The sequence below is a fragment of the Jaculus jaculus genome, chromosome 19 (assembly GCF_020740685.1).
Source record: "Jaculus jaculus isolate mJacJac1 chromosome 19, mJacJac1.mat.Y.cur, whole genome shotgun sequence".
NCBI lineage: Eukaryota > Metazoa > Chordata > Mammalia > Rodentia > Dipodidae > Jaculus > Jaculus jaculus.
The window spans coordinates 54,458,938-54,478,349 of record NC_059120.1 but is presented as its reverse complement, the minus strand read 5'-3'; the positions used below and the strand labels follow the sequence as shown (position 1 = coordinate 54,478,349).

General features: G+C 49.0%; 1 protein-coding gene across 3 annotated transcripts; it reads right to left on the bottom strand.

Moving 5' to 3' along the window:
• Positions 1 to 11,112: 11,112 nt before the first annotated feature.
• On the bottom strand, positions 11,113 to 19,157 carry Ecm1 (extracellular matrix protein 1). Of its 3 annotated transcripts, none has more exons than XM_045138202.1 (11): positions 18,907 to 19,152; positions 17,238 to 17,300; positions 17,056 to 17,157; positions 16,871 to 16,951; positions 16,684 to 16,773; positions 15,599 to 15,649; positions 14,727 to 15,052; positions 13,930 to 14,304; positions 13,219 to 13,439; positions 12,815 to 12,902; positions 11,113 to 11,911 (listed from the first exon to the last, which is right to left on the bottom strand). In XM_045138202.1, the coding sequence occupies exons 1-11, from the start codon at positions 18,980 to 18,982 to the stop codon at positions 11,678 to 11,680; spliced, it is 1,707 nt and encodes a 568-aa protein (XP_044994137.1). In that variant the 5' UTR covers positions 18,983 to 19,152; the 3' UTR covers positions 11,113 to 11,677. The 3 variants fall into 3 exon arrangements, with proteins under 3 accessions (XP_044994137.1, XP_044994136.1, XP_044994138.1); XM_045138201.1 differs by having other exon boundaries at positions 15,599 to 15,652; positions 18,907 to 19,151; XM_045138203.1 differs by lacking the exon at positions 13,930 to 14,304 and having other exon boundaries at positions 15,599 to 15,652; positions 18,907 to 19,157.
• Positions 19,158 to 19,412: the final 255 nt, after the last annotated feature.

Here is a 19,412-nt window from a genome sequence, read left to right as displayed (position 1 = left end):
CCGGCGGTGCCTCTACTGGATTTTGTGTTTTCTTTGTTTCTTTCGAGGTAGGGTCTCCCTCTGTCTCAGGCTCACCTGAAATTCACTATGCAGTCTCAGGGTGGCCTCGAACTCAGGGCGATCCTCCTACCTCTGCCTCCCAAGTGCTGGGATTAAAGGTGTGCGCCACCACGCCAGGCTTGGATTTACTTTCTTTCCATCTTTCTATCTATCTTTCTTTCTTTTCCTTCTTTCCTTCCTTCCTTTCTTCCTTCCTTCCTCCCTCCCTTTTTTTCCCTCTTTCCTTTCTCCCTCCCTTCCTTCCTGATTTTTTTTTTTTTTTTTTGAGGTAGGGTCTCACTCTAGCCCAGGCTGACCTGGAATTCACTATGTAGTCCCAGGGTGGCCTCAAACTCTGGGCAATCTTACCTCTGCTTCCCGAGTGCTGAGATTAAAGGCGTGCTAGACTACACCACGCCAATTTTCTTCTTTTTAAAAAATATTTCATTTATTTGAGAGAGAGAAAATGGGTGCACCAGGGACTCCATCTGCTGCAAACAAACTCCAGATGCATGTACCACCACGTGCATCTTGGCTTTGCATGGGATCTGGGTAATCAAACCTAGGTCTTTAGGCTTCACACCTTAACCACTAAGCCATCTCTCCAGTCTAAAATGGGGCAATTCTTTTTGTTTGTTTGTTTGTTTGTTTGCTTATTGAAGTAGGGTTTCACTCTAGCCCAGGCTGACCTAGAATTCACTATGTAGTCCCAGGGTGGCTTTGAGCTCACAGTGATCCTGTTACCTCTGCCTCCCAAATGCTGGGACTAAAGGTGTGTGCCACCATGCCTGGCTGGGGCAACTCTTTAGGAAGGGCCTTCTCAGTAGGGAATGGATGGACTCCCTCAAGGAGTCAGATCCTTCTGACATTTCTGACCAGTATTAAAGAGCTAATGACTTAATTTTTTCCTTATAGGCCAATTCCTACACTTAGCCAAAAGAAAATGATTCACTTTAGGGTCTATCAACTGTAAGCTGTCATGCCAATTTCTGTCTCCTAACAGATGCACGGAACAGTGCACGTGTCTGGAGTTCCTTTGCAGTGGCAGGAGGCCCTGGTACACTCACATCCTTCTCTGTCCTCAATCTTTCTCAAATAAATGAATAGTAAAAGGGGGGTGCAGTTGTGGTGGTGCACGCCTTTAATTCTGGCATTTGGGAGGCAGAGGTAGGAGGATCGTCGTGAATTCGAGGCCATCCTCTGACTACATAGTGAATTCCAGATATGTCTGGGCTAGGGTGAGACCCTACCTCAAAAAAAAAAAAAAAAAAAAAAACCTGCCATGGTGGCACATGCCTTTAGTCCCAGCACTTAGGAGGCAGAGGTAGGAGGATCACTGTGAGTTTGAGGCCATCCTGAGACTATAGAGTGAGTTCAAGGTTGAAAAATAAAAAATGAAAATAAAAAAGGAGGAGGAGGGGAAAGAGGAGGAGGAAGAAGAGAAGAAAATGAAAAGAAGGGCTGAAGAGATGGCTTAGTGGGTAAGGCACTTACTTGCCAGCAAAGCCAAAGACCTAGGTTCAATTCCCCAATACCTACATAAAGCCAGATGCACAAGGTGGCACATGCATCTGGAGATTGTTCTGGTGTGTCTGTTCTCTTTCTGTGTGCATCTCTCTCTCTCTCTCTCTTTTTTTTTTTTCGAGGTAGGGTCTCACTCTAGCTCATGCTGACCTGGAATTCACTATGGAGTCTCAGGGTGGCCTCGAACTCATGGTGATCCTCCTACCTCTGCCTCCTGAGTGCTGGGATTAAGGGTGTGTGCCACCACGCCCAGCTTTCTCTTTCTCTCTCTCAAGTGGATAAATAAAAATGAAAAAAGAAGAAGAAGAAGAAGAGAAGTAGAAGAAGGGAAGGGCTGGGGAGAGAGATGGTTCACTGGGTAAAAGGCTTGGCACATCCGCATGAGGACCCAAGTTCAGATCCCCAGAAGAAGAGCACAGACCAAGGCTCTGGGTTCAGTCTCTTTGGGTCTTAGTTCAGCTTGCGCAGCTGTGGTGAGACAGACCAAACGTGACGGTGTGCAAAGCTATGAGAAAGCACATTGTGCTTGGGAAGGTTTCAGATTGGGAAGGTTGTGAGAATCTGGAAGGAACAGCCTGATTCTAAATGGCAGCTCCGGCTTTACGGTCCGCCTCTAGGGAGAGCGGGTCCTGTGAGTCACTGCCTTCCACAGCAATCCCAGGAAGTAGTTGCTGTTGTTATCTCTGGAGATGGCACCCAGGGCTCGCTCGCTCACTCTCTCTCTCTCTGACAAAGAAAAATAATAAAAAAGTTTTTTTCTTTTTTTGGATTTTTCAAGGTAGGGTCTCACTCTAACCCAGGCTGACCTGTAATTCACTATGTTGTATCAGGGTGGCCTTGAACTCATGGTGATCCTCCTACCTCTGCCTCCCCAGTGCTGGAATTAAAGGTGTGTGCCACTATGACCAACAGAAAAATAATAAAAAGATTTTTTTTAATTTGGTTTGTTGAGGAAGGGTCTCACTCCAGCCCAGGCTGACCTGGATTCACTCTGTAGACTCAGAGTGGCCTTGAACTCATGGCGATCCTCCTACTTCTGCCTCCCAAGTGCTGGGATTAAAGACGTGCGCCACCACGCCTGGCAAAAAGATTTTTTAAAAGGGCTGGAGTGATGGCTTAATGGTTAGGGCCCTCGCCTGCGAAGCCTCAGGACTCATGTTCAACTCTCCAGGTCCCAGGTAAGCCAGATGCACAAAGGTGAGGTGAGGCAAGTGCAAGGTCGCATATGACCACTAGGTGGCACAAGCATCTGGAGTTCAATTTCATTGGCTGGAGGTCCTGGTGTGTCAGTTTCTCTTTCTCGCTCTCTGGCTCTCGCTCTCACTCGCTCGTGGTTTTATTCAGGTGTCCCCCATAAACTTAGGTGTTCTGAATGCTAGGTTCCCAGCTGATGGAGATTTGGGAACTAACACCTCCTGGAGGCAGTGTATTGTTGGGGGCCAGCTTAGGGGTATTATAGCCAGTGTCCCCTTGCCAGTGTTTGGTAAGCTCTCCTTGTTGCTATTGTCCACATGATGTTGACTAGGGGGTGATGTCTACCCTCTGCTCATGCCATCATTTTCCCTGCCATCATGGAGATTCCCCTCAAGCTATAAGCCAAAATAACCTTTTTTTTTTTCCCCACAAGCTGTTTTTGGTCGGGTGACTATTGCCAGCAATGTGAACCTGACTGCAACAGTCTCTCTCTCTCTCTCCAAAGAAAAATAATAAAAAGAGTGGGAAGGGCGGGAGAGATGGCTTGGTGGGAGAGATGACTTAGCGGTTAAGTGCTTACCTGTGAAGCCTAAGGACCTCGGTTCGAGGCTCAATTCCCCAGGACCCACGTTAGCCAGATGCACAAGGGGGCACATGCATCTAGAGTTCATCTGCAGTGGCTGGAGGCCCTGGTGTGCCCATTCTCTCTCTCTCTCATCTATCTGCCTCTTTCTCTCTGTTTGTCGCTCTCAAATAAATAAATTAAAAAATTTTTAAATTTAAAAGAAAAACGTGGTGTGGGTGTGCTGGAGAGATGGCTTGCCTGCAAAGCCTAAGGACTCATGTTTGACTCTCCAGATCCCATGAAAGCCATACACACAAAGGTGGGGCAAGTACGAGGTCTCACATGTCCAGTAGGTGGCGCACGCATATGGAGTGTGATGTCAGTAGCTGAGACCCTGGTGTGCCAATTCTCTCTCTCTCTAAAAAAAAAAAAAATAATAATAAGTAAATCTTTATTTTATTTTTAAAATCTTTGGTCTTTGTGCTTAAATGCTTGTCCAGACACATCACTGTTAGTCATGACTTCCAGGCATAGCCTAAGCACTGGCATGCATCAACTCATGTAACCTTTACAACAACCTGTGCAAGAAAGAATCCCCACTCAATGAAGGAAGACTGAAGAACTAAGTCACTTCCCAAAGGTGGCCAGCCCAGGCAAGGTCCAGAGTCCCCACCTCAACCTCTGCGTCACACTCCCTCTTGTCAATAAGCAGGGATGTGACTGCTCATCCTCCAAGCCCTGATGTGTTGCAGTGAATCTATTTTGGTGGTTAAATGAGGAGCCTTTTTGGATCATAGACCCCTCACAAATACACACACGCACACCATTTTTACACTCTGGGAAATCTAGAGATTTCTATGTTCTATGCACACCATAGGCAAGTAAGCGATTGTAAAGACTTCTAGGTTGAATGCTGCTGCCTAAGAATAGTCCATGGTAATTCTCTCCCCCACCTCACATTCCCCTTCACAACTCCACTCTCCATCACATCCCCTCCCCCTCTCAATCGGTCTCTCTTTTGATGTCATGATCTCTTCCTCCTGTTACGATGGTCTTGTGTAGGTAGTGCCAGGCACTGTGAGGTCATGGATATCCAGGCCATTTTGTGTCTGGGAGAGCACGTTGTAAGGAGTCCTACCCTTCCTTTGGCTCTTACATTCTTTCCGCCACCTCTTCCACGATGGACCCTGAGCCTTGGAAGGTGTGATCGAGATATTGCAGTGCTGAGCACTCCTCCGTCACTTCTTCTCAGCACCTAAAAGGCTTCAATTTTTGAGAGAATGGTACCAAAGTCCACATTTACTTTACTTTTTTTTTTTAATTTATTTTTATTAGATATGGACATAACTTAGTATGTAAACAACATATGTTGGTACCATCCTTTCTTTCATCCCTGCCCCCCCCTTTTTTTGAGGTAGGGTCTTACTCTGGCCTAGGCTGACCTGGAATTCACTATGTAATATCAGGGTGGCCTTGAACTCATGGTAATCCACCTACCTGTGCCTCCCAAGTGCTGGGATTGAAGCCTGGCCACAATGTATGTATGGATGGATGTGTGTGTGTGTGTGTGTGTGTGTGTGTGTGTGTGTGTGTGTGTATGGCAACTTCTATACTTACCAGCCACAAACCATGGTATTTCCCTCCCTTCCCCCACTTTCTCCTTCATGGCTCTGCTCTCTGTCATATCCCCTCCCTGTATCCATTAGTCTTTCTTTTAATTTGATGTCATCATCTTTTTCTCCTATTATGAGGGTCTTGTGTGGGTATTACTAGCACTGTGAGATCTTGGATATGGAGGCCAATTTCTGTCCAGACAATTATATGTAGGGAGCGGTACCCTTCTGGCTCTTACGTTCTTTCTTTCTTTCTTTTCTTTTTTTTTTTTGAGGGGTAGGGTCTAGCTCTAGACAATCCTCCTAGCTCTCCCTCTGCCTCCTGAGTGCTGGGATTAAAGACACAAGCCACCACGCCTGGCCATGTTTACATTTATTTATTTCATCAGAGAAAGAACAAAAGCAGCTTGCCAATAAACTCCCGTTTTTGGATAGATCTAATTATCCAGTTCTCTCCCACACCCAGACAAGTAAACTGTGAGGGGGAAAAAATCTCACAATTTATGCCAATGCACATTAATGGTTTCTAACCCCAGCAGTCTTCAGCACTGTTCATCAACTCTACCTTGTATCAGATAAAGCTCACAGCCACTTGCACAAAGGCTTCTTTAAGGATTCATTAAACGTTTTCATAAGGGCTGGAGAGACGGCTTAGCGGTTAAGGCGCTTGCCTGCAAAGCCAAAGGATCCCGGTTTGACTTTTTGGGACCCATGTAAGCCAGATGCACAAGGGGCACACGCATCTGGAGATTGTTTGCAGTAGCTGGATGCCCTGGCACACCCATTCTCTCTCTCTCCCTCTGTCTCCTTATTTCTCTCTCTCTCAAATAAATAAATAAAAAATATTTTTTAGAAAAGTTTTCAGCCGGGTGTAGTGGCGCACACCTTTAATCCCAGCACTCGGGAGGCAGAGGCAGGAGGATCACCGTGAGTTTGAGGCCACCCTGAGACTCCATAGTGAATTCCAGGTCAGCCTGGGCCAGAGTGAGACCCTACCTTGAAACCCCCCCCCAAAAAAAAAAAAAGTTTTCATAAGGGATGGAGAGGTGGCTTCACAGTTAGGGTGCTTGCCTGTAAAACCAAAAGTCCCAGGTTCGATTCATCAGGATCCACATAAACCAGAAGCACAAGGCGGTGCATGTGTCTGGAGTTCATTTGCAGCAGCTGGAGGCCCCAGCCCACCCACCCTTTCTCCACGCTGCCCACCTGTTTCTCTCTCTCAAATAAATAAATAAATAAAATATTTTTTTAAGTTGTCTCTTGAGAGGTGATATGTTAGAAATGCTTTGAGGCGTGCATAGTAAAATATCAACAATGTGGTTGTGTGCATAGCTCAGCTACAATGCTTATCTAGCATGCATGAAGCCTGTGTGTGGTGTGCACCCCTGAAGTGTCACCAGTGAGGAGAGAGAGGCAAGGGGACTTAAGTTTGAGGACTTGAGTTTAATGACATCCTGGGCTACACAGCCACACCCTGTCTCAGAATTAAAAAAAAAAAAAAAAAAAGCTCTCCTTGGGCTGGAGAGATGGTTTAGCCATTAAGGCATTTATTTGCCTGTGAAGCCTAAGGACCCAGATTCAATTCTTCAGGTCCCACGTAAGCCAGATGCACGAGGTGGCTCATGTGTCTGGAGTTTATTTGTAGTGGCTAGAGGTTCTGGCACACCCACTCTCTCTCTCTTTTAATTTTTTTTAAATTTTTATTTATTTGAGAGCAACAGACAGAGAAAGAGGGAGATAGAGAGAATGGGCACACCAGGGCTTCCAGCCACTGCAAATGAACATGCACCCCCCTTGTGCATCTGGCTAACGTGGGTCCTGGGGAATCGAGCCTGGGTCTTTAGGCTTCACAGGCAAGTGCTTAACTGCTAAGCCATCTCTCCAGCCCTCTCTCTTTCTCTCCCTCTCTGTCATAAATAAATAATAAATAAATAAGAAGTTCTCCTATAGAAGCTGGAGAGATGTCTCAGCACTTAAGGCACTTGCCTGCAAAGGCTAAAGACCCAGGTCCAATTCCTCAGTACCCACTTAAGCCACATGTACAAAGTGGCACATGCATCTGGAGTTTGTTTGCAGTGGCTGAAGGCCCTGATTGTGAGAGGCCCTGGTGTGCCCATTCTCTCTCTAGCTGCCTCTCTCTCAAATAAATAAATAAATAAATAAATAAATAAATAAATAAATAAAATATTTATTTTTATTTAAGAGAGAAAGAGGCAGCTAGAGAGAGAATAAGTGTGGCCAAGCCTCTAGCCACTGTGAACCAACTCCAGATGCATGTGCCACCTTGTGCATCTGGCTTACGTGGGTATTGGGAAATCAAACCTGGGTCCTTTGGCTTTGCAGGCAAGTGCCTTAACTGCTAAGCCATCTCTCTTACTCTAAATATATATATATATGTATATATATGCATACATTTTTGGTTTTATGAGGTAGGGTCTCACTCGAGCTCAGGCTGACCTGGAATTCACTATGTAGTCTGTCAGGATGGCCTCGAACTCATGGCAATTCTCCTACCTCTGCCTCCCAAGTGGTGGGATTAAAGGTGTGTACCACTGTGCCCGGCTTCCTAAAAATATTTAAAAAATTTTTAAAATAGTTTGCAGAAATGGCTTAGCAGTTAAGGTGCTTGCTTGAAAAGTTTAAGCATTCCCCGGTACCCATGTCTGCCAGATGCACAAAGTGGCACATGCATCTGGAGTTCATTTGCAGTGGCTAGAGTCACTGGTGTGCCCATTCTCTCTCAATCTCTCTTGCACTTCCTCTTTCTCTCTCAAATCAATAAATAAATTGTTTTTACAGAAAGATTTCCATTGACCTCAGCCAAGTTTATTTATTTTTAACATTTTATTTATTTATTTGAGAGAGAGAGAGAGATAGAGGAAGAGGCACAGAGAAAGAAAGAATGGGTGTCACTGCAAACAAACTCCAGATATGTGTACCCCCTTGTTCATCTGGCTTACATGGGTCCTGAGGGATCGAACCAGGGTCTTTAGGCTTCCTAGACAAACACCTTAAACACTAAGCTATTTCCCCAGCCCAAATAAAATATTTAAAAACTTTTTTTTTCATTTTTATTTATTTATTTGAGAGAGAAAGAGGCAGAGAGAGAGAGAGAGAGAGAGAGAGAGAATGGGCGTGCCAGGGCTTCCAGCCACTGCAAACGAACTCCAGATGCGTGCGCCCCCTTGTGCATCTGGCTTATGTGGGTCCTGGGGAACCAAGCCTCGAACAGGGGTCCTTAGGTTTCACAGGCAAGTGCTTAACTGCTAAGCCATCTCTCCAGCTCCAAATAGAATATTTTTTAAAAAAGAATTTATTGAGCCAGGTGTGGTAGCACACCCTTTAATCCCAGCACTTGGGAGGAAGAGATAGGATCACCATGAGTTCAAGGCCACCCTGAGATGACATAGTGAATTCCAAGTCAGCCTGAGCTAGAGACCCTACCTCAAAATCCCCCACCCCCCTGGGCAAACAGTGAGAGTTTGGAACCCCATTATCCACAGAAATGCCAATGCTGGGTGGGTGTGACAGCTTACCTGTGATTCCAGAGTTTGAGAGGCAGAACCCTGGGCCAAGCTGACTGGCTCCACTAGCCAAATAGGAGAATTGTAGGTTTAAGTAGATCCTATCTCCATAAATAATGTGGAAAATGATCAAGGGAGCTGGGCGTGGTGGTGCCTGCCTTTAGTACTAACAATGACATCTGAGGCCAGTTTGCAGAGTGAATTCCAGGTCAGCCTGGGCTAGAATGAGACCCTATCGTAAAGAAACCAAAGGAATAAATCAATTAATTTTAAAAATTGGAAAGACAAGATAATGGTCAAAGAAGACAACTTGACGTCACCTTCTGATCCCCACAGGCATACATGTTGTGAACATGAATACACACATGCACACACTCACATATATGCACAGATGTTTATTTATTTAAGAGAGAGCGAAAGAAGCAGATAAAGAGTGAGAGTGGGTGTGCCAGGGCCTCCAGCCATTGCAAAGGAACTCCTGATGCATGTGCCCCTTTTGATTTATATGTTTATTTATTTCACATGCACAAAAGATAAAAGGACATACGTCATTTAAAAAAAATTGTTTTTTAGAGCCGGGTATGGTGGTGCACTTTAATCCCAGCACTCGGGAGGTAGAGGTAGGAGGATCGCTGAGTTTGAGGCCACCCTGAGAAGACATAGTGAGTTCCAGGTCAGCCTGGGCCAGAGTGAGACCCTACCTCAAAAAAAAAAAAAAAAATTTTTTTTGGATGGGTGTGGTGGCACACACCTTTAATCCCAGCACTCAGGTGGTAGAGGTAGGAGGATCGCTGAGTTCGAGGCCACCCTGAGACTTCGTAGTGAATTTCAGGGCAGCTTGGGCTAGAGTGAGACCCTACCTCTATAAACAAAAAACAAAACAAACAAACAAACAAAAAAAAGCAACTGCCAGGTGTGGTGGTGCTTTAATCCCAGAACTCAGGAGGCAGAGGTAGGAGGATCACCGTGAGTTCAAGGCCAGCCTGGGATGACAGAGTGAGTTCCAGGTTAACCTGGGCTACAGAGAGTCTACCTCAACAGATCAAAAAACAAAAACAAATCCAAACCTGAGGGTCTGGGGCGTTGGCTCAGTGGGTAAAAGCACTTGATGCTCAAGCCCAAGGACCCCAGTTCGATCCGCACAGCCACACAAAAAACCAGGCAAGCTGGGTGTGGCTGAACAGGAAGGAGCATTCCTTGTGCCTGCTCTTGGACCTGCATCTACTTCTCTCCTGGACAAGGCTTGACATCCCATCTCATCCCACCCAGCTCTTGCTCAGAGCATCCTGGCCACCCTATATCACAGATAAATAAGAGGTTATACCTGCAACAGGATCATGGACTGTGAGCAACTTCAAGACAGGTTGTATTTTTTTAGGGGGGAAGGGTGTTTCAAGGTAGGGTCTCACTCTGGCTCAGGCTGACCTGGAATTCCCTATGTAGTCTCAGGGTGGCCTTGAACTCATGGCAATCCTCCTACCTCTGCCTCCTGGGTGCTGGGATTAAAGGTATGCGCCACCACGCCCAGCCAGGTTGTATTTTCTAAACTTTTAAGAAAGAGACAGATACAGAATAGGTGCACCAGGGCCTCCAGCCACTGCAAATGAACTCCAGACACATGTGCTACCTAGTGCATCTGGCTTATATGGGTCCTGGGGAATTGAACCTAGGTCCTTTGGCTTTGCAGACAAGTGCCTTAACTACAAAGTTACCTCTCCTGCCCTCCTGTCTATCTTTATCTGCTTGTAAATAAATAAACAAATTTAATATATAAATACAGCCTGGGATAGAGTGAGACCATACCTCAGAAAACTAAATATATATATATGAACCAGGCAGGGTAGTGTATGCCTTTAATTCTATCATTGAAGAAGAGACTCATTGTGAGTTTGAGACCAGCCTGGTGCTACCGAGTGAGTCCCAGGTTAGCCTGGGCTAGAGTGAGACCCTACCTGGAAAAATTCACCCTCCCCCCAAAAATAATAACTAATATAAAATTTCAGGCTGGGTTGGATATGTAGTGCAGTGGAACATGTGCTTCACTTTGTCCATGTCCTAGGCTGCTGTAAATTTAAAACTACAGCCCGGCGTGGTGGCGCTCACCTTTCATCCCAGCACTCGGGAGGCAGAGGTTGAAGGATCGCTTTAGGTTCAAGGCCACCCTGAGATTATAGAGTGGATTCCAGGGCAGCCTGGTCTAAAGTGAGACCCTACCTCAAAAAAAAATTAATAATCATAAAAATAAATAAATAAGTAACTCTGGCTGGGTGCAGTGGTAGAATATATGTTTAGCTTTGTCAAGATTTTACCCCTAGCACTCAAAAGTAAATGTCAGGTGGGGCCCATTAAGGACATGGACTATCTTTTTCTCCTTGCATCTTGACAGCTAGCTCACAAGGTGTTACTCCTTTTTATTTTAAAATTTTTTGTTTATTTTTATTTGTTTTGAGAATGACAGAGAGAGAAAGAGAAAATGGGCACGCCAGGGCTTCCAGCCACTGCAAACTCCAGATGTGTGCATCCCCTTGTGCATCTGGCTAACATGGGTCCTAGGGAATTAAGCCTCGAACCGCGGTCCTTAGCCTTCACAGGCTAGTGCTTAACCACTAAACCATCTCTCCAGCCCTTATTTAAAATTTTTTATTTGAGAGAGAGAGATTGTGCAGGACCTTATTAGAAAGAAGAGGACCCCATAGCCAACAGGTACCCACAGGCGCCAGGGAGGGTTCCCACAGATTTGGATTTCATTTTTTATTCTTATTTATTTACCACACACACACAGAGACAGAATGGGCGCACGAGGGCCTCCAGTCACTGCAAACGAACTCCAGATGCGTGTGCCCCCTTGTGCATCTGGCTTAACGTGGGCTCTGGGGAGCCAAACCTGGGTTCTCAGGTTGCACAGGCAAGCTCTTTAAACCACGATGTCACCTACCCAGCCCTGGCGCTCCTTTCAAAACCTGACTGTGCTCACTGTGTCCAGCGGTGACGTCAAACCATTCAGCTATGGTCCTGCCATGGCCTTTGGAAGGTCTTCTGCTCAGTCAGTTGGGGCAGGGCCGGGAAGTGCAGGAATCCAAGGCAGCTCAGGAGGGTGTGCTTGTGGGCTGCAGACAATGAGGACACCAAATCCAAGAGGCGTTTGCTGTAATGAGTGTTCAAGGAGGGTGGAGCCGGGTGCGGTTCTCTCCATCTAATCCCCCGAGGCTCTGGGTGACTCACTCTTCATTTTTGGCCTCAGAAGTGGGGCTGACATTTGCTCCCCGAGTTGGCCCCTGCTCAGGTGGCCCCTTGGCATCCCCAGGGTCTCCAGCTACTAAAGCCACACTCCTCAGATAGTTGATGTTGAAGCAGTTGGCTTGTTCATCTCCAGGGTTCAGGTCACAGCACATGGAAGGGTCTTTCCAGAAGTTCCGTCGGGGACCACACAGATCATCAACGAAGGCTAGTTTCTGCAACAGGAGAATAATAAAACAAATGATAGGGGAGGTCAGAGGTCAGGCTGGGGTACCTGTGTGCCCGACGTGCTCCTGTCAGGTGCTCTGCCCCTCCCGGCTGGATCCCTTCCAGAGGCCCAGAGATCATGTGAGCTTCCTTGCATAGCTAATTCCTTGTGACTGACAGCTGAGGGACAGATGTGTACATCTGGAATGACAGAAGCTTGAGGCCCAGAAAAGGTACAATAGGAACTTAGGAATTGGAGGTCATGTCAGAAAGGGAGACTTCCGCAATCATGAAAAACAGATCTCAGGCCAGGCGTCACAGTGCACGCCTTTAATCCCAGCACTAGGGAGGGCAGAAGCAGAGGCAGGAGGATCGCTGTGAGTTTGAGGCCCCTCTGAGACTACATAGTGAGTTCCAGGTCAGCCTGGGCTAGAGTGCAACCTTTCCTTGAAAAACCAAAAAATTAAAATAAAATAAAAATCTCAGGTTGGAGAAATAGTTTAGTGGTTAAGGCGCTTGCCTATGAAGCCTAAGGACCAAGGTTTGATTTCTCATAGCCCAGGTAAGCCAGATGCACATGGCGGCACATGTGTCTGGAATTCATTTGTAGTGGTTAGAGGCCCTGGTGTGCCCATTCTCCTTCTCTTCCCCCTCTCTCTCATAAATAAAAATTAAACAACAACAACAAAACACTCTTCCACTAGTCCTTTTCTATGAGGAATCTGAGGCTCTAAAGAGGAGGGGCAGCCCCTGTTCCTAATTCCTTGCATTTCTCAGGAAATGTCATGGTTATTATTTTGCAGGGCAGGGAATCGAACCCATGGCCTCACATATGCTAGGCATGCACTCTACCACTGAGCTATATCCAAGCCCTTCTTTGGAGGTCATGACCTTCTTCCCCACCCACTTACCTCCTCCTCAGCACAGCAGGCTTGTTCTGGAAAGGGCAGCTCACAGCAGCGGGAGGTCATGTTCTGGATCAGTCCAGGTATCTGTTTACTGTAGTGGGTATGAGAGAGGCAGGCCTCAGGCTCTCTGCATTCCTTAGCACCCAGATGGTACTGGGGTGTGGTGTGGTGGCTCACACTTGTAATCCCATCATTTGGGGAGCTGAGGCTATAGAGGACTGACAGTTCAAGGCCAGCCTGGAGTGTAGAGGGAACCAAACAAAAAACTCCCGGCCCCCCCACCCCAACCAAAGAAAACTCCCAATGGTACTGGGATACTGTGATTTTTTTTTGCTTTTTTTCAGAGGAACCCCAGGAGGGATATTTTGGGGGCAGAAAAGTGTCGGGAAGATCTGGGCAAGACTCACTGCTTGCTGAGAACTCTTCCATTTCCACAGAGTTGGCCCATGAGGTTGGGGGTAACTCGGCTGAGGTCGAGGGTCAAGACGTCCCGGTCGTAGTTGGGGAAGGGAGCCCGGCGGGCGAAGCACTCGTCTCGTGCGGGGCTCGGAGGGTAGTGGCAACAGGAGTGCTGGTGGGTCTTTATGGCCTGCTCTTTCTCACAGTAGCCGTCCAGGGTGTCCTCCCACTGTGGGCCAGAGAGGGGGCGTCAGCGGCCTGGGTGTCTGGCCCTTGCCTCCTCACCATCTGCTTTCCTAACACCCTCCGCTATGAGATGAACCCCCACGGGCAGAGGTGAGGCTAAGAACTGGAGGGCAAGGAGGCGGCTGCGGAGGCACAGGAGGAAGCACCGATGAGCCTTCCAGTTGGCCACTGGAGATGAACTGGAGCAGTAGGTGGGGGAGGGTCAAGGGAGGCCAGAGCTGGATGGATGGATGAATGGATGGGTGGGTGGGTGGATGGATGGATGGCAGGACAGGTGAGGTCGCGGGTGGACGGAGCTCAAGGCGGACAGACGCGGACAGACACGACGGTAGGCGGACAGTCCGCAAGCCACACACAGACGAACGTGGACGTGCTCACGGGGAGGTGCATGGATGGGCCAATAGACTCAGCAGGTGGATCTGGGCAGGCAGGCAGGCAGGCAGGCTCCCCAGAGGGCTGGGATGCCCACTTACGGCCTTCCGTGTGCAGGTGAGGTTGTGCCCCTGCCGGCAGCAGGCCTGGAACTCGGCCTCCAGCCGCACCAGGGCGGACAGCTGCTTTTGGACCACGTCAGTTGCTGGGAGGTTGCGTGGCACCGAGCGGAGGCGTCTCAGGTGACAGATGTTCTTGACGTTGTCCGGTGTGGGCAACGCAGGGGGAAAAGGCAGCTCGGGGCCCGAGGAAAGGGCAGGCTGGTGGCCGGCACAGGCGGGGGACTGGTAATCTGGCTGAAGCGCTTCCTTCTGGAAGCAGGAGAAGCGTGCCTCCCCCCGCTGTTTGCAGCACCAGTGGGGCCGGGTCTTGACAGAGAACTCAGCCTCACAGAACCGGGTCATTGTGTCCTCCCACTAGAGCAAGAGGGGGGGTCAGGCCAGCAGCCCACGGCCCACACTCCTGCCTTCCTCCCAGGCTCCAGCAAAGGGCCCGTCGGCAGGTAGATTAAGGAAACCGCATAGAATGCCTTCTGCTCTCCTGGCAAGACCCTAAGGTTCCTTCGCAGCCAGGCTGAAGTGTCTAGCTCTTACAACACACACGTACTGTCTGAAGGGTTAAAAGACAGGCCCAAGCCAGGTGTGGTGGCGCACGCCTTTCATCCCAGCATTAGGGAGGCAGAGGTAGGAGGAGGATCGCCATGAGTTCGAGGCTACCTTGAGACTACAGAGTGAAGTCCAGGTCAGCCTGGGCTAGAGTGAGACCCTACCTCGAAAAACCAAAAAAAAAAAAAAAAAGAAAGAAAGACAGGCCCAGCATCCACTGTCAGTCCCCTTACCACAAGTTTTGCACAGTCCAGGCGGTTTGTGTGGCTGCGACAGCGGCAACAGCGGGAATAGCCAGTCTCCAGCAAGTTGAGGGCCTCTCCCTGGCGACTGAGGTGGGAGAAGCCAGTCTGCGGCAGGTTCCAGGGGCCGTAGACCACGTGCTGGCGTTCAGGAAGGCAGATCCGGTTCACATTGTCTGGAGAAGGTCGGCCAGGGGGGAAGCCATCCAGCCAGTGGCCCCAGCCCCCTCGGAAACGGCGGCTCTGTGGGCAGTGCTGGGCTGGATTCCAAGAACGAGGTTCTGGAGGGCCCTGTCCCACGAAGGGGGCTGATTTTTCTAGAATCAGGAAAACAGGGTAGGAAGGAGAGGAATAGACCAAAACTGAAAGAACTTAATGAAGAAGGTGTTAGGGGCTAGAGAGATGGCTTAGTGGTTAAGGGGCTTGTCTGCAAAGCCTAAGGACCCAGGCTCTGTTCCCCAGGACCCTTATAAAGGCAGATGCATAAGATGGCACATGCATCTGGAGTTCACTTGCAGAGGCCCTGCTTGTCCATTCTCACTATCTATCTGTTCTCTCTATCTATCTGCCTTTTCTCTCTCAAATACAAATACATACATACATAAATAAATAAAATAAAAATAAAAGGTTAAAAAAGAAGAAGGGTTGGGAGGGCATAGCAAAAACAAGGAAGAAGTTAGTTAATCTGTGCTTCTTATCTTCAGAGTAACTGACTGAAAGGAAAAAGAGAACCGAAAAACACAAGGAGTTACCCTTCCTCTGCCTTGGCTCCCTGGGCTGCACTTGGAAGCTCTGGGCCTGCTCCTCTCCCCAGGGACTGAGCATTACTGCAGAAGATGGGACAGACCAGCGCAGTCACTTACCCTCTTTCTGCTTGGATTGGATGATCTCCTCCTGATGTGACAGAGGTGGGTCTACTGGGGTGAAAGGGGATGTGTAAGCAAACACCATGCTGGTGCCTAGAACCCCAGCACGGGGGAGGCAGAGGTAGGAGGATCGCTATGAGTTCAAGGCCACCCTGATATTACATGGTGAATTCCAGGCCAGCCTGGGCTACAGTGAGACCCTACCTCGAAAAACCAAAACAAACAAACAACATCAAGCTGGGATGAGCATCTCTAGAAAATAGCCGCTGGCTATTCACGGGGAGCAACTCAGTAGAGGCAAATGAAAATAAATGCTATTTTACATCACTTTAATCACAGAACTATCAATAGGCATGATTTCCTTTTTTTTTTTCCAGACAGGGTCTCACGTTTCCTAGAGCGGCTGACCTAGAACTCACTGACGGAGCTCCTCCTTTCTCGGCTTCCCAAATGATAGGATTAAAGGCATGAGCCCTGTTTTTTTTTTTTTTTTTTTTTCTTTTTTGTGTATTTTGAGACAATGTCTTACTCTAGCCCAGGCTGACCTGAAATTCACCATGTAGTGTCAGGCTGGCCTTGAACTCACAGTGATCCTCCGCCCTCTGCCTCCTAAGTGCTAGGATTTAAGGTATGAGACACCACCACCACACCACCCCAGCAACCTTGAACCTTGAACAACTTTTTTTCTTTTTTTTCCCTGAGGTAGGGTCTCACTCTAGCTCAGGCTGACCTGGAATTCACTATGTAGTCTCAGGGTGGCCTCGAACTCACAGCGATCCTCCTGCCTCCAGCCTCCCGAGTGCTGGGATTAAAGGCAACCTTGGACTTCTTATTTTTCTGCCTGAACCCCTGGAATCCTGGTTTAACTCATGTCGGGCTTCATGCATGCTAGGCAAACACTCTTCCAACTGACCTACTTCCCCAGACCTTGACATCATTTCTTCCACTGTACAGCTTAAGAAACTAAGGTTTGGAGAAGCAGTAACTCAGCCGAGCTTGAGCAGTAGGAAGCGGGTGAGCCTGCCAACCCGTCCTCCTCCCAAACCCGCACTCTGGGGTCAAGGACGCTGAGAGTCTCTTACTTTCTTTCTGTTCACTAGGTTGTTGTCCCAGTTCGGGTGGGGGCAGCTCCTCCTGGAGGGGGTAGGCTTCCTGACGGTGAGGGGGGTGCACTGCAAGACGGGGGGGGGGAGCACGGGGGAGTGCAGGTCAGAGCAGAGTCATGGAGACCATGGTAGGATGGAGGTGGAGGAGCAGGCAAGCGCTCACCTTGCTTTTCAATGGGGTGTTGGGGGATGGGCCACTCTTCCTCCTGGACAGGGCTGGCTTCTGGAGAGGGAGGGGGCCGCACTACAAAATGGGGTGTGTGTGAACAGCCTAGCCCTTCGAGCCAGGTGGGGAGAGGGGTGGGTGGCTGTCTTTCCCGCTCCCACCTGGAGACCTGCTCTCCTTACCTTCCCTCTGCTCCTCAAAGTCAGCATCATACAGAGAAGGGTCAGAGTGATCTGCAGGGAGATGGCGGGGTCTGGGCGGGGATGGGGGTGCTGCATAGCCAACTGGAGGCAAGAGGGGAAGACAGTTAGAATCTACAACTCTTCCTGAGTTCCAATCTTGTAGCTGTTTCTCCAACTCTTACCTTCTTCAAAGTTCTGGAAGAGGTTCTCTGGTTTCAGCTCTCTTGGCCCTGAAGCTTTGAGATCTGGAGGAAGGAAAAGTCAGGGCAGGTTCCCTCCTCCCCAAAAGTTAAGGTTTCTCTCTAGTCCAGGCTGACTTAGAACTCACTCTGTAGCCTTGAACTCATGGTGATCCTCCTACCTCAGCTTCCCAAGTGCAGGGACTAAAGGGTATGTGCCACCACACCTGGCTCAGGGGCATTTTTAAAAAATTAATTTAATGTTTATTATTATTCTAGGTAAGATCTCACTCTATCTCAGACTGACCTGGAAATGTATAGTCCCAGACTGGCCTTGAGCGCATAGTGACCCTACCTCTGGAGGATTCCCAGGTGCTGGGATAGAAGGCATGCACCACCAGGGGAAGTTTTGAAAAGGGCTTTTCCTGGCCCTAATGGATGGGAGGTTATGGAGGTCAAGAATTTAGAGACTAAGACATGGGAACCACTTCTGTGTTGCACCTGCCCCATCTTCCCTGACCCCACCCCAGCAAACCTAGATGTGACTTATTGGGTTCTGAGAAACCCTGGCATTGTGGTGGCTCTACCCAGCTGAGGTTGACCCTAAATGGAAATGTGGCACTGGAGAGGCCCCAATTTCCTCAGTGTCTCCCTCAGGACTGTGGCTGTTCCCACAGCTGCTCTGTTGTGATGTTTCTCTAGTTTTCAGAAGGTGGGGTACCTGCCCTCTTTCCCTGCCCTTTAAGCATCTTAAGCTCTCCCTCCCCCCACACACCCCGAGACAGGGTTTCACTTGGCTCCTACTGACCTGGAATTCACTATCTCATCTCAGGTGGTCTGGAACTCACGGTGATCCTACCTTTGCCTCCCAAGTGCTGGGAGTAAAGGTGTGTGCCACCTCGCCCAGCATCATCTTTAGGCTTTTTGATGACTTTTTGCTTTTTTCAAGGTAGGGTCTCCTGGCTACCTGTAACTCGTTACATAGTCTCAGGGTGGCCTTGAACTCGTGGTGATCCTCCTACCTTGGCCTGGGATTAAAGGGATGCGCCACCACAACTGCCTGACTTTGTGACTGAAGTGCCTCCTTTTCGTCTTGGCTTCTCCTGTGCCCATCTCTCTCAGGACTGGGGCAGGTAGAGAGAGGAAGTCCTGGGAGCTGACCCGTGGGCACCAGACTAGGAACTGGGACAATGAGACAGAGCTTTACTAGGTCCAGTGGATTCCCCGATACTCTCCCAGGGATTTCCTTCCCTCAAGTCAAGAGTTGCTTTGTTCAGGCATCAAAGCAGAAAGTGTATGTGCCCGATGGTGGGAAAGTGTGTGGATGGACACCCCCAACTCTTCCTCTAACCAGTGAGTCAGTCAAGGATCCCGGGTTTGCGGACCGGTTTGGAGCAGCCCAAGGGCTCCGTTCTCCTCCCTCACAGTCCCTCCGCACACATCTTCCAGGTTAGACAGAGGCTCACTGAAGTTACCTGCCCTCTCTTGTCGGCTTGACTTCAAGTCTGTGTTTCTTAGCAACAATCTCCAGGCACCCCTCCCCTATCACAGGCTCCCTGGCTACAAAGGCTCAAGTGTCCCAGACTCACTGTAGGCTTGTACAGAAAAATGCAGGTGATGAGCTGTCGGGAGCCAGGCCCCTTCCCAACTGTTAAGCCCACTTCCTACTTACCTCGCTCAGAGGAGCAGCAGCCAAGAACCATGGCCCAAAAGGCCAAGACCAAGGCTGCTTTGGACACTGTCCCCATCCTGGGGTCAGGACTGATTTAGTGGCCACGCAGAGCTAGGCTGTCGGGCAGACCTGGATTGAGTGAGGGCTGCGCTGCTGGAAGGCGCTCCTTCTACTACTCACTGCTGCTGCTGCTGCTGCTGCTGCTGCTGTGAACTTCAAGACTTCAAGGCGGCCGCCGGCCTCCTTTATGCTATGCCTCAGCTTCCTGCCCTGAGTGACTCAGACCCGCGGCTCCGCCCCCGGCAGCCCCTCCTTCTCACTCTGGAGCCTCCTTAGAGGAAGGACCGGAATGGAGGTGATGGAAGTATTCCTGTGACCCCAGGAATCATGGAGCAAGGGGTATCAGAGCCCTCAGTGCTTCCATTTCCCAATCTACTTGCTGCCCTCGGCGCAGCGATCTGATACTCTCCTTGAACTGGGGTGGGCACAGGGCCCTAAGGACCCGA